At 37.6% G+C, this 12,437-nt stretch overlaps 1 protein-coding gene across 1 annotated transcript; it reads right to left on the reverse strand.

Annotated features, from left to right (window-relative positions):
* Positions 1–2,539: 2,539 nt before the first annotated feature.
* LOC104612529 (putative phospholipid:diacylglycerol acyltransferase 2) lies at positions 2,540–11,140 on the reverse strand. Its single transcript, XM_010279970.2, has 6 exons — positions 9,853–11,140; positions 9,535–9,757; positions 9,076–9,359; positions 7,967–8,312; positions 3,922–4,187; positions 2,540–3,480 (listed from the first exon to the last, which is right to left on the reverse strand). The coding sequence occupies exons 1-6, from the start codon at positions 10,308–10,310 to the stop codon at positions 2,997–2,999; spliced, it is 2,061 nt and encodes a 686-aa protein (XP_010278272.1). The 5' UTR covers positions 10,311–11,140; the 3' UTR covers positions 2,540–2,996.
* Positions 11,141–12,437: the final 1,297 nt, after the last annotated feature.

The following is a 12,437-nucleotide window of genomic DNA, read 5'->3' on the forward strand; positions in this document are numbered from 1 at the left end:
TTTTCTAACGTGGCATCGTGATCCCGAGGAATTCAAAGGCAATTGACCATTTAAGGGGAAGATTGCTCAACACGTCAAGCAGGTCGCTAACTAGGGCCAGGGTAATTTGGTGGAAGCAGATCGCCTCTTACGCCAACCTGAGGTCCTACCTAGTTGTTCATAGTTCGGCCTACCAAGTTGGTGCCGAGGTCGTTGATGCAGTTGCAAAGTGTTTGAAATGATCTGCTTATGTGGTACTGAGGTACCAATTGTTTTGCAATGCCACATGTATGTCATAGTGTCATTGGAGGACCAAATTATCCATCATCAATTCCCAATTATATAAACCTATAAATTTGAAATTATTTCATTTAAAATATCAAAAATAAAAAAAAGTAATTAAAATATAAAAAACAATTGTAATAATAAACAAAATTAAAAATTTCAAGCAAAAAACAAAAAGAAAGAAATCACCCCCTTTTTTGCCGGTAGAACCGTAGAGGATTCAAACTTCATATTCTCTTGGTTCATTGTCAAGCATCATCAACACATTTACCAAGTCTCAACGGTGATACCAAACTCTCAAATGTGAGACAGGTGTCAAGCAAAAATTCCAATGTGGGTCTATACATAATATTTATATAATATTATAAATTAGTAGTTGCTTGATTACTGCAAACTACTTGTTTGGTAGAATTAAAAATTGAAACCAAGTCCACGCCCATGGTTTTAAACTAAATTTTTATGAATCCACATGAAAAGCATGGGAAGTTATTGTCAATTTATTGGTCAAACATTTTTCTTACCATCCACTGGATTGGAGCTAACCTTCTGGTCTGGTCTTGATCCAGCTTTCTTTAATCCTGTTTAATTGATGGTGATACTGATACAGACAGGAAGTCAATCTCATAATATTAAATTGGATTTATTGCGTATTGTTGCAATTAGGGACTAATCTAATCGTAAAGTCGATTTCAACAAATCTGTCAATGGTCCCAAATAGAAAATTTGATTTTTTGTAGGGTTTGAATGGTTGAATGTCAGGGAAGAAGTTTGATCAACTAGGTTTTCCATTTATCAATAGCAAATGCAAAAGAAATTAGGGGTGAGTAATATCCCGTAAAAACCGAAAAGTAAAACAAAAATTTCTGATTTTCGATTTTTAGAATTGAAAATTCAGTAAATCAAAAAAAAATTGAATTCACCTATGTAATTATATAGGGAAAATCTATGATGCCAAAAAAACGTGACACCAGAAAGGCTTTGACTAATCACAACCCTTTGGTGAATTTTGATGAAAACCCACCTGATTGGTTACTACTTTTATGATTCTGTTGTTTGATGGTCATAATTTTTTTTTCAGTATATATCTTTCTAGCATTACAGTTGAAGCCTATTATTATATATTAATGGATTCGGTTTAAACCAAATAACCAAATTAAAAATTTCAATTTTATTTATTTTGACTTTAAAATTTTAGGTTTATTTAAGAGAGAATGACGGTTCAGCCCATGATCAAAATTTATAGGTACAAAGTATAGTTAGGGTAGGTGCCAGCTCGGATTTGATGCCAATTCACGGACAGACGTTGGTGCTTAGAGTGTGAATATTTAACATTTTGAATATTTATAGATCTAAAATGGGATTCAGAAATCTGCATTGGGCCTGTTTATTTACTTCAGTTTTTAATCGAATAAACTAAATACTCACCCCTAAAAGAAATTGATGGAAGCCAATCAATTTTTTATATGTTCTAACATCAAACACGAGCTCGGGCCAAACTTGGCCATACATGGATCGTTCTAACCTCTAACCTAGCCCATCCCTAAACTGCCATAATCGGTCAAACTCATGAACCTATCCAATTAAACCGGTTGGACCAATCAGTCATTAATTTCTTTTTCCTGTTAGGTAGGTGCAGCCCTGGATTTTTAACTGTTGATGAGGAGTGAGGACTAAGATAAAATCTTTCATTTCAGAATATATATATATATATATATACATGTGTGTGAGAGAACAAAAACCCTTTTAACGGGCCGGGTCTGGGTCATATGATACCAATCGGTCTTACCATTGTTTTCAAAACTGGACTGGATTGGACAGTTAGACCGGGAAAACTGGGAACCGGTCAGATAACTGGTTCCATTTCACCCTAAGACCGCTTTTTGGCCAAAACCGCTGATTTGATCAATGCCCCACTAACTCGGGTGGTCAAACTATCAAACCGTCAACCCGGACAACGGTTTTGATCTTTTTTTTTAAGTTAGAATGGGCCATCCATTCGAACTGGACGGTCAACCATTCAACCTGGGAACCGGTCCCCATAACAGTTCCCTGTCCAGTCCGGTTTTAAAAACCTTGGGTCTGACCAAGTTTAAAAATTAAAACAATGACCTACATGGATCTCCAAGAGGGGGACTCTGATTATCTCCCACCCTAAAATGGCAATGGTTTTAAGTGCTTAACCCCACCCTCGTCAAACCAACGTCATTCAACCACCAACAACAGGTCAGTGTCCATACTAAGAACACAGATTATAAGGAAAAAAAAAAAAAAAGAGTAGCTAGCTAAATAATACAAAGCAGTCCAGTAATTGGATTTTACAGGTATAGTCCACATTTAAGAACAAAATAAAATGGACCCTACTGCACCTCCTGATCACTAAAACCTAGTACAAACAGAACTTGTACAAGTCATTTATTCACTATAGTAAGATTCCACCAAGTTGATGTATATCTTCCACTTCCACAGTAAAACCCTCATTTATCAATTACTACCCACAACAACCATTCTGAAAAATGGTAGTTAGAATATTTGTGGTTGAGTTCCAATCCTCTAACTCCACTGTGTGGCTCTGTTCTGTTGCATGTGCTAGACTGATCTCTTTCCCTTCTCTAGATTACTTGAATGCCTGGTGATGTCTTCTCAAGTTGTTTCAGGTTGACTACCTATGACAGAATCTCAAGAAGTGATTGGCTGTTGAAGGGAAGGAAATCATGCTAATGCCAATAGTGTCATCACAGGCGTAGGTTTATCCTTTCAGACATTTTTATGATGTCTGAGAAAATTCTGTTGCCACCCAACTCTACTCCATTGGCACCTGCTGCAACCCTCATTATGTCCTCAATCAAGGCCACATTTCCCATGATGTCAACATGAGAACTACTCTCTAAACCCCGGCCCTCAAACAGAATGGTAGGCGGCTTGTTCCGGTACTCCCTTATGTAGGTGGAGATGCCAAATGGATTGAAACGGTTTCTTCCCTGCCACCCTTTGGCACACATGAACCCAGCACTCAAAACTGGTACACTCTCATCACCATCCACAAAGTAGATGCCACTCCTCAAGCACCTACCATTGTTACCACCTGTGGAGCTATCAATCCGGAAGGGGATGTGCCTGCACTGGTCTGAAGGTAAGAGCTTGTACACGTATGATCTTTCTGTGGGGATACCCACTCCATATAAACAGTAAATCTCCATAGCTGGAGCATCAGGTAACCTGCCATCAATATATATATATATATATATATATATATATATCTTCAATGAGACTGTTGGACTTTGAAGCTAAAAATGAGAAGCAAATATGGGTAAATGGACTACCAGACCTTGAGGACACTTGACAATAGAAAGCTACCTAGATTTTTTAGTCGGACTGTTCAGTCATATATGGTCTCTGACTACAAAGTTTCTTATTCAGTCATATGGTCTCTGACTACAAGGCTTCCTAATACGGCATGTTCTAGGTAGGCCTCTTGAATAAAAGACAACCTAACTTTTCAACAAGAAAATTTAAAACCGAAAGAGTAATCAAGAAGGGTTATTAGTGGATTAATTGGACCTACATATTTGGTCTAGCTAGTATGTGGATTAAAACAAAAAAACGAGAGAGAACAATAGTTTATTGTGCTTTAATTTGATAAAGAAAGATCCTACATACTTGGTCTCCAGTGGATTGGACCAGTACTTATAATGGGAATACTTTGGGTCATCTAAATTTTCAGCTACCCCATGGGAGAAATGAGCATTGGCACGCCGCATCATTTTTGGGGCCACAAAGTAAAGCAAATCAAGAATAGTTGTTGCTGTATAGACTTTGTTTTCTGCAACTTCCTTGATGCTTTCCCTACTCAGCTCATCATATTCAGTCCACACCTCTCCACATGATGAATTGGACTTAGTTGATGCACCACCACAAGAAAGGTCCTGATTATAAATGATGGTTAGAAAACTGAACAAGTACAACAGAAAAGAATGATTACCTAATTGATAATAGATAGATTGGACATGGAGTTGCGATTGACATGTTAGCATGCTGCACTTAAGTTATGGACACCTTTGTCAAAGAATTTATAAACAACATTAAAAGCTGGGCTGCTTGGCATAATTTCAACACATGATAACCATGAATAGCTGAAATATGAAAGTGTAGTTGCAGATTCAGTTGCAAGTTTAGTGCATATAGCAGGATCTACTCTTTCTATGTTCTCTAGCCAAGATACATCTAAATATGTAACAAGGACATTACCCCCGTTAACTTTTTTAAAAGGTATTTCACATTTGCAAGCCTATAGTTGAATGAGTTTGGGGGACTGTTTGTGTAGCATTGCATTATCTGTTTGTATCTAAAATCAAATCCTAATGATAATCCAGAATGTTTGGTTCATGTGCAGATTCTCTAATCAAGTTTGAAATCCAATTCAATTTTGGAATGCACCTATAACCCTAATTCTGGGATTTTGAGTAATGGACTTCGGCAGAATAAACAGAATTTAAAAATCTAAATTATATTTGATTTGACACGGTTTAATTTTAGGACTCAGATTTTACAATCCCATCTCTACAATCTAACAACAACATTTTTTTTTATTATACTATTTATCCTTTAATTTAATTTTTTTTGGTAATTATACATACTAGTTCTCCTTTTACAAAGTGTCTCAAGCTTTCTTATAAACACTTTTACTAACCACCCAAGAGACCTGTAGAACATTAGAACTTATTACTTTATTACAAATCAAATACACAGATAACCATATTGAATGCAATAAGAACCTGTTGGTTGAAATTGAAAATAGTAAATGAAGAATGGTAGATTGGTAAGTTTTCTTGGACCAAGGAGAAAGGGTTAGAACATACAATCAGGTCATATGAGGCAGAATCATAACAACAAAAGTTGGCCTAACCATAATAAATACAGAATCAAACATCATAAGGCAAGGGCTGATCTCATCCTCCAGCTCAGACTCTTGCTTGTAGTTGGCAAGTACCTATGGGTTGCATAGTGAACCTATAAACTAAAGATAAGTACAAAAACTGTCAGTGTAGATAGGTCCTGTAACACCCAAAAAAGTACCAGTGCCATATCCACTATATATATATATATATATATATATCAAAGAGGGTTTCCAAGTCAGGTCAATTAGAAAAGCTTTCTAAACATCTCCACTTGTTTCTGCCACATGAAACCTCCACTGCATAGGGGAGGACCCTCTGGACCTGAATTTTCACCTCCCTAGTCAATTATAGCCCAATACCCCACCTCACGTTGGAGTTTTCTGTAGTTGATACAAGGTACAAAATTTCAATTTTTAATTTAAAAATTTGTCTAAAACAATGGATTATTTTGGCCATGTTGGTGTGGAAATTTTAATAAATTCCCATGCAACATAATTCACCCAATCAAGTGATTGAGTTTTTATTATTTTGGTTAAGGCCCATTCAGGGAATCATATGGATTGTTCCCCTTAATTACATCTCCACAAGAAAGTAGAGAACACCTCTTGATCCTGACTTTGAGAATAGAACAAAAGAAAAGAACAATAGGATACTTAAAAAGAACTTTTCATTTGCTATTCTTTTACATTAAGTGTACAAGAATGAGAAGAAAGAACAAGAAAATACAACTGAGAAACTATACAGCAATACATTTCTCTTTTCTTTTTAATACAAAGAAAATTTCTTTCTCACTCCTTTCTTCATAATAAGTTGTAGTCAATCAGATGAAATTCTGATTGTAGACAGCCTTAATCCTTGGAATTTTGCATACAAACAGGGAATCGTAGTCAATCAAATTGAATATTTGATTGTAGATGATTTTCATCCCTCTGCTCTTCATTTTCATTTGAAGGGAACCATAATCAGCCTTTGAGATTTAGACTGTAGATGGTTTACTCCCTAACTTTGTCTTGAAAGAGGAACCATAATCAACCAAGTAGAGGCACCTGGTTATAGATGGTTTATTCCCCCCTACTCTTCATTTTCATTTGAAGGGAACCATAATCAGTCTTTGGGAATTAGACTGTAGATGGTTTAATCCCTAACTTTGTCTTGAAAGAGGGACCATAATCAACCAAGTAAAGGCACCTGGTTGTAGATGGTTTATTTCCCTCTTTTTCCTTTCTCAAAAGTAATAACGAAAGAGAGAGAAAGAAGGATACATAGCAGAAGAAATAAATAGGAAGTATTCACAGAGAGGACTTTCCTTTTCTTTACCTGTATAAGTGAGACTTTTCCTTCCTTGCCTTCCCTTGAGCACTTCTCTTTTCTCCTCTCCTTATCTTTGCTTTTCTTAAGAATCTCTTGTGAAAATTTTCTTCGAAGAGTCTCTCCGTGTGTATATGTTTCTAGCTTCCCCTTAAGGAGCTTAAATAGGGAGTGGGGTGGTTATGTAACTACCCCCTCCTCCTAGGTGAAGGACACCTGTCCCTCCCACTTAAAGAGAGGGAACTCCCCACTTAAAGAGAGAGAACTCCCCACTTAGGAGGGGGAACTCCCATACGGGATACTTTTTATAATTTTAATGATTTGGCTAGTAGACTAGCTAGCCCACTTATTACAAATTATTTGAATAAAAAAAATGACTTCAACAGGCCACATCTAAAGAGGTCCTAAGTTGAATTCTTCACCATGAATTGAATGCAGCAAATCCTCCAATAATTGGGATCAAGACTTGGTTGAGTTCAGTAGAAAATTGAAGACAGCAAATTTTGACCCTAAGCATACAACCATATGGGAAGCACCCTAGTCATTTTACTCCACTAGAGAGAGAGAGAGAGAGGGGGGGGGGAGGGGATGTAGCAAAACAGTGAGATCACACACATATACCATCAACCATGAATCTATTGCCTTGGACATGTGATACTGTCACATTGAGTTGATACAAGGAAGAGTAAGCTGCAGGGTAGCTTCTTGTCAGTTCTGTCAGTTCTGAGGTCTTGAGGAATAAGGATTTTAAACTCTGCTTATAAGCGACACTATTACATTTTGTTGGTATGTTATTAGGTTAATTGAACAATGGAAAGGATACAAGGTCTCCCATTCCCCCCCCCCCCCCCATTTATTAAATCAACAAATTGATCTACTACTAATCCACCTGTTTTTTATGAAGATTTTGGTCAGTACAACTCATTCCCATAACTGTTTTATCCACCACCCAAAGTCCAACCTGTTGGTGGAATTGTACTTTCTAATCTACCCCCTCTTAGTAATGTTAAGTTTAGACCCACCCTGGATAATAGTTTAATCGGGTTCAAATTGGACGCTTTCTTACTGAGTTGACAGCCAAAAAAACCCAAAACCATTTATTGCCAACTCCAAGAAAGTTTTAAGACTTTGTGAGCATTGTGCTCTGGAAAGCCTAGATTACTAAAGAATAAGGACACTGGATGACAATACCTCTCTATTTGGGAATTGGGATTTTCCCTAGTGCAAATCATTGAGCAGGCAGGACTCCCTGCTGCAAGTCATTGGTTTTGAGGGTCACCTGTCTAAATTGAAAAAGACATTGGGTGCAGTCTTCTCCCTACGAACCTAAGAGACAATACAGCAAAGGACTTGATGCACGAGGGACGTCATTATTTGGCGCTTCAAAAAGAAATGAATTTCTTTTTTATGGTACTTGCTTATATTACTTGTAATATCAAGTTGATTCTTGAAGTTAACCAGTCATTCCAAACAACAAAGTAAAGAGAGAAGTTTAATACCTTAAAATCAAAAGTTCTTAGCTCAGAGGAAGGTAATTTTGATGCCATCTTCCCAAAGGAGATTATCCTTCCAAATTTTACAGACTCCTTTACTCTGAAACCTAGCTGTCCATCACTTATGTTGGTTTTATGTGATTGGTCTCTTGAAGAGGCCTTCAGATTTTTCTTCCATTCAGAATCACAATTGTACTCTTCTTCAGGTGACCAATCCAAGTCACCCCAGATTGTCTCTCCTCCTTTTGGTATCAATGACATCATCGAGTCCCAAGTGCGAGAAACTTGCATGATGTGTTCTAGGGTTTGAAGACCAGGAAAGTTAGAATCTAAAACGACAGGAGCCATAGTTCTGCAGGAACCAAGAAAGTCAAGCAAATTAAAAGAATTGTGCTTAGTAAAAAATCCAGTAGTCTATTTAAAAAGAAAATAGAACTCCAATAAGTTGGAAAGCTGATAATAATCTTTGACCTCACCATTCAACTGCACTGATTGGGTTCAACTTATCTAGTAAAAGCAGTGCATCTATTTTGACAAATAAACAAGTGTTAAATTGCTACAGAGTGCAATTTCGTATTGACAATTCAACATTAATCCAACTGGTTTCCACATGCCAAGTACTAAAACTGAGAAAAGTAACCTGGCAACTGACTGGGTTCAACTCATATAGTTGAAACAGCGCCTCTATTTTGACAAATAAGTGCTAAATTGCTACAGAGTGCAATTTGGTATCGGCAGTTCAACATGAATCTAACTGGCTACCACATGCCAAGTACTAAAACTGAGAAAACTAACCTGGCAATTGAATGGGTTCAACTGATACAGTTAAAGCAGTGCCTCTATTTTGACAAATAAATAAGTGCAAAATTGCTAGAGTCTACATAGTGCAATTTGGTGTTGACAATCCAACATGAATCTAACTGGCTACCACATGAAGTACTAAAACTGAGAAAACTAGCTTGTCAACTGATTGGATTCAACTCATATAGTTAAAGCAGTGCCTCTGTTTTGACAAAGAAGTGCTAAATTGCTACTGAGTGCAATTTTTGTATCGACAATTCAACATTAATCTAACTGGTTACCACATGCCAAGTACTAAAACTGAGAAAACCAACCTGGCAAAAGCAATGTCTTTAGCCTCAGAAGAGAGTATGTTACTAACTGCCTTTGGAACACCAAGAAACAACGGACCAATGTTCATGATTGCTTTGATGTGTTTAGCACACCATCCCGGACCACCACCTCCACCCATAGGAGCCGGTGCTTCAACCCACTTGAGAAAGTGGAGGAAATAGAGGCTCCCCATAGAATGGGGAACCACTACTACCTTCCTATAACCATTGATTACAAACATAAGTTCAATTTTACTCTTCAGTCTACTGAGGGATTGGTCTCGAACCTGCTCAATCCCAATTGAATTTGGATCAGATTAGATATGATATTACAACTATTGATTTCTCATATTTGTCAAGCATTGATAATCACTGGATATAAATTAGCCATATACAAAGTTAATGAAACGAATGCAAAGCTTGAACTTCTAGAGATAGAAGAAGCAGGAGGAACTAAACAACCTCTGTATTCTGAAAAGAGAGCCTCCAATCGTAAGTAGCCATGTGCAGATTCTTCCCCTCGTATCCAACTTTCGCCAGGTTCTCGATAAGGGTAGTCCAAAGAAAGTACCCAGGAGCAAAATAGTCCGCCGCAGCCAGCCCAGTAACAGGACGAACCCGGATGCCTGGTGGGTCCAGCCCTGTCACACTGTCCAGAGACAAATGCTCCAACCAACACAGTGGCCTAATTGCAAGAACTCAGTTCAGAAAACAGAAATGAGCATCCATGCAATCGAAATTTGATTTAGAAACGACGGTATACAGAGTAGAAATCCGAACCTTCTGAAGTTTTCTGTAAAGCTACTGCTCCAGAGTCGCTTACGGAACAGACCATCCGCACAGGGTCTGCCTTCCCAGAGCTCCAATCCGCCAATAACAATGCCGGGCACCAACACGACGGGATGCAACGCTTTCAATCCTTCTCGCTTCAGCTTTGACCCCGGTGATTCGGGAGCTTGAAAGCCAGACAGAAAGTGAGACAGTAATAAGAGAAGCCACCATGTAGTGCATAGGTACCCAACCATCCAGCAGTACCAATCTATATACCTCCAGTCGTTAGTTGGCCTCCTTCTCCTCTTCCCTGGTAAAGATCGATTAATGGTGTTAACAACAACAGCTGAAGCACCACCCTCAGCTTTGTCACTGCTTTTTAAAGTCTCAAGAGATTCGAGACCCAACGTTGAACACTTAACAGGCTCTACATAGCGGAGCTTACGACAACGAAGAATGGAAGCCATAGGAATACCATAAGATCGAATGAATTCGAGGTTAGTAATTAAACAGAGAAAAACCCATTAAAGATAACAGAAAGGAATGTGGAACAGAGATGGAGAAGAGAGAGGATCAGATGCTAATGGTGTCAGAATTCAGTATGTGGGGAGACACTATCTGTTACTCAGGATCTTAACCCACGTGGGCGCACTCAATGATAAACACCTAAGAAGAACCAGCGAAGCAACAGATATGGGTCTCCCCAACTAATAGCAGTCTGCAATAAATGAATTCTACGTAATTTTTTTCCGGTGAAATCAAGTGCCGAGCCTGATTCCTTGCCTGCTTGGCCTTCCACTTGTCACAGAATAAATTAAAGTGTAAGACAATTGCAGAGCAACAAAAAAGTACAGTAGATCCCGGCTCTCGACATTTGTCCCGCTTTTCAGACAATGGGAGTCAGAGACAGACAGCTCTCGATAGATCCATTATTGGAGCTTGGGCTATCTGTCCCGAGGTGATATCGGTAAGACGGTAACGTCTCTGTTACTGTTAGAACGGAAGATTGAAGCTGATACAGCTGTAGCTTTTAGCGAAAGAAAGTATTTTCCAATCGATAATTCAATTGTATAGGCTTCAATCGCCGGAGCCGGAGCAAACACACCCCACAAGAAGTGCAGACCGATACTCCATGACAATGGAGCATGGTGGGTAGTGCTGGACGTAAAACCCAAACACGAAGATGAGAGATTGGTGGTGGGATGATCATGCTCTTCGATTCCCTCCTTTTATCGGCTGTCATCGATCATCACTGCATTCGATCTTCTTCTTTGGTCCTCTAACGAATCACATTCTACTGGATTCAGTTGATGGCTAGCTGTCTATGATTTACGTTATTTATAGCCCGACACGAAGTGACCAGACCAGCTTGAGATGAATACAAATCAAAGAACTAGTTTCCAATAAAGGGCTCTCATCAATACAAATATAAAACAACCCACAAGTAAAACTTTGGGTAAATTATAAAGACCCCTCATATTGGGATGATTGATAATTACTCCTTCAACTTTTATGTGACCCTTCTAAACATTAAGTCCGATGGCAAATTGCATTAAATTATCAAAATATCCATGTGAATTTTCTTATTTTCTTTTTGTTGTCCTTTTTCTCTTAAACCCTAATTCACCCAAAACACCTATGTTTTGTTTTCTCTAAGTAAAACCGATTAAAATAACAAGAATCATTTCATTGATATAGAAAAATAATTTTCTTAATTTAAATTTGTGTTTCATTTCACTAATGTGAGTGTCTCTTTTCATATTAAAATATAGAAATTATTCAAAGGATCTATTACATAAGAAAAAGATGGCAGTTTGAGAATTTAAAAAACTTTAAGCAACTAAATGTGAATGTTTTTTGAAGTTAACTAACGAAACTCCATCAAAGGGGTATTTGTCACTAAGTCAAAGTTTTAGGGTAGTTGCAATTGATCCTATAGTAAAGGGGTCTTTGTCGCAAATGAAGGTCCAGGGTGATAATTGTCATTAATCTATAGTACAGGATTTTTTTTTATTATTTTGTATTTTAACTAAAACCTTTTCAACATCAAGCTCTTCAAGGCTGTATTTGGTAATTATGTAGTTTTGTCAAGAATCCACTGTACTGAAATCCTTATAGAGTTGTTAGGTTGTGAACGCAACCCAAAGTTTATTTGTTCATTATTGCTTATTCTAGAACAATCTTATAGTTTCATGAATTTATTAATATCTATTTTATAATTTTTATTTTATTAAAACACTTCTATAATTTGAAATCTGCTTATTTAATCAATCTTTTATTAAAAAAATTTTTGTCATGTCCAAGGGCATGAGCCCATGATTGTTTATTTCAAAAGTACCCCTCGCACTTCCAAGAAGGTACCTACTTACAATGCCATAAGTTGTTATGTGAAAGCCCTCCTAAACGGACACTAATAATCGTTTGATATCAACCACTGAACTACAGCCATTTGCCACAAAGAGGCCCCCGCCCAACCAAGACTCATGGCCTCATTTACTTTTCAAACCATTTACAAATATTAAAGATTATTCAGACCCATTTAAATGTGCAAAAGACTCTGTATTTGTCTTGATGTTGGAAATAATAAACAGAGA

The sequence above is a fragment of the Nelumbo nucifera genome, chromosome 2 (genome assembly GCF_055504915.1).
Source record: "Nelumbo nucifera cultivar China Antique chromosome 2, China Antique-T2T, whole genome shotgun sequence".
Classification (NCBI taxonomy): Eukaryota; Viridiplantae; Streptophyta; class Magnoliopsida; order Proteales; family Nelumbonaceae; genus Nelumbo; species Nelumbo nucifera.

Excerpts from the sequence above, each read along its gene's own strand:
- LOC104612529 (XM_010279970.2), bottom strand. The coding sequence starts at position 10,310 with ATGGCTTCCATTCTTCGTTGTCGTAAGCTCCGCTATGTAGAGCCTGTT. Across the intron at positions 4,188-7,966 it reads TAAGAACTTTTGATTTTAAG|GACCTTTCTTGTGGTGGTGC; the intron begins GTATTAAACTTC and ends ATTTATAATCAG. Across the intron at positions 3,481-3,921 it reads TCCAATCCACTGGAGACCAA|GTTACCTGATGCTCCAGCTA; the intron begins GTATGTAGGATC and ends TATTGATGGCAG.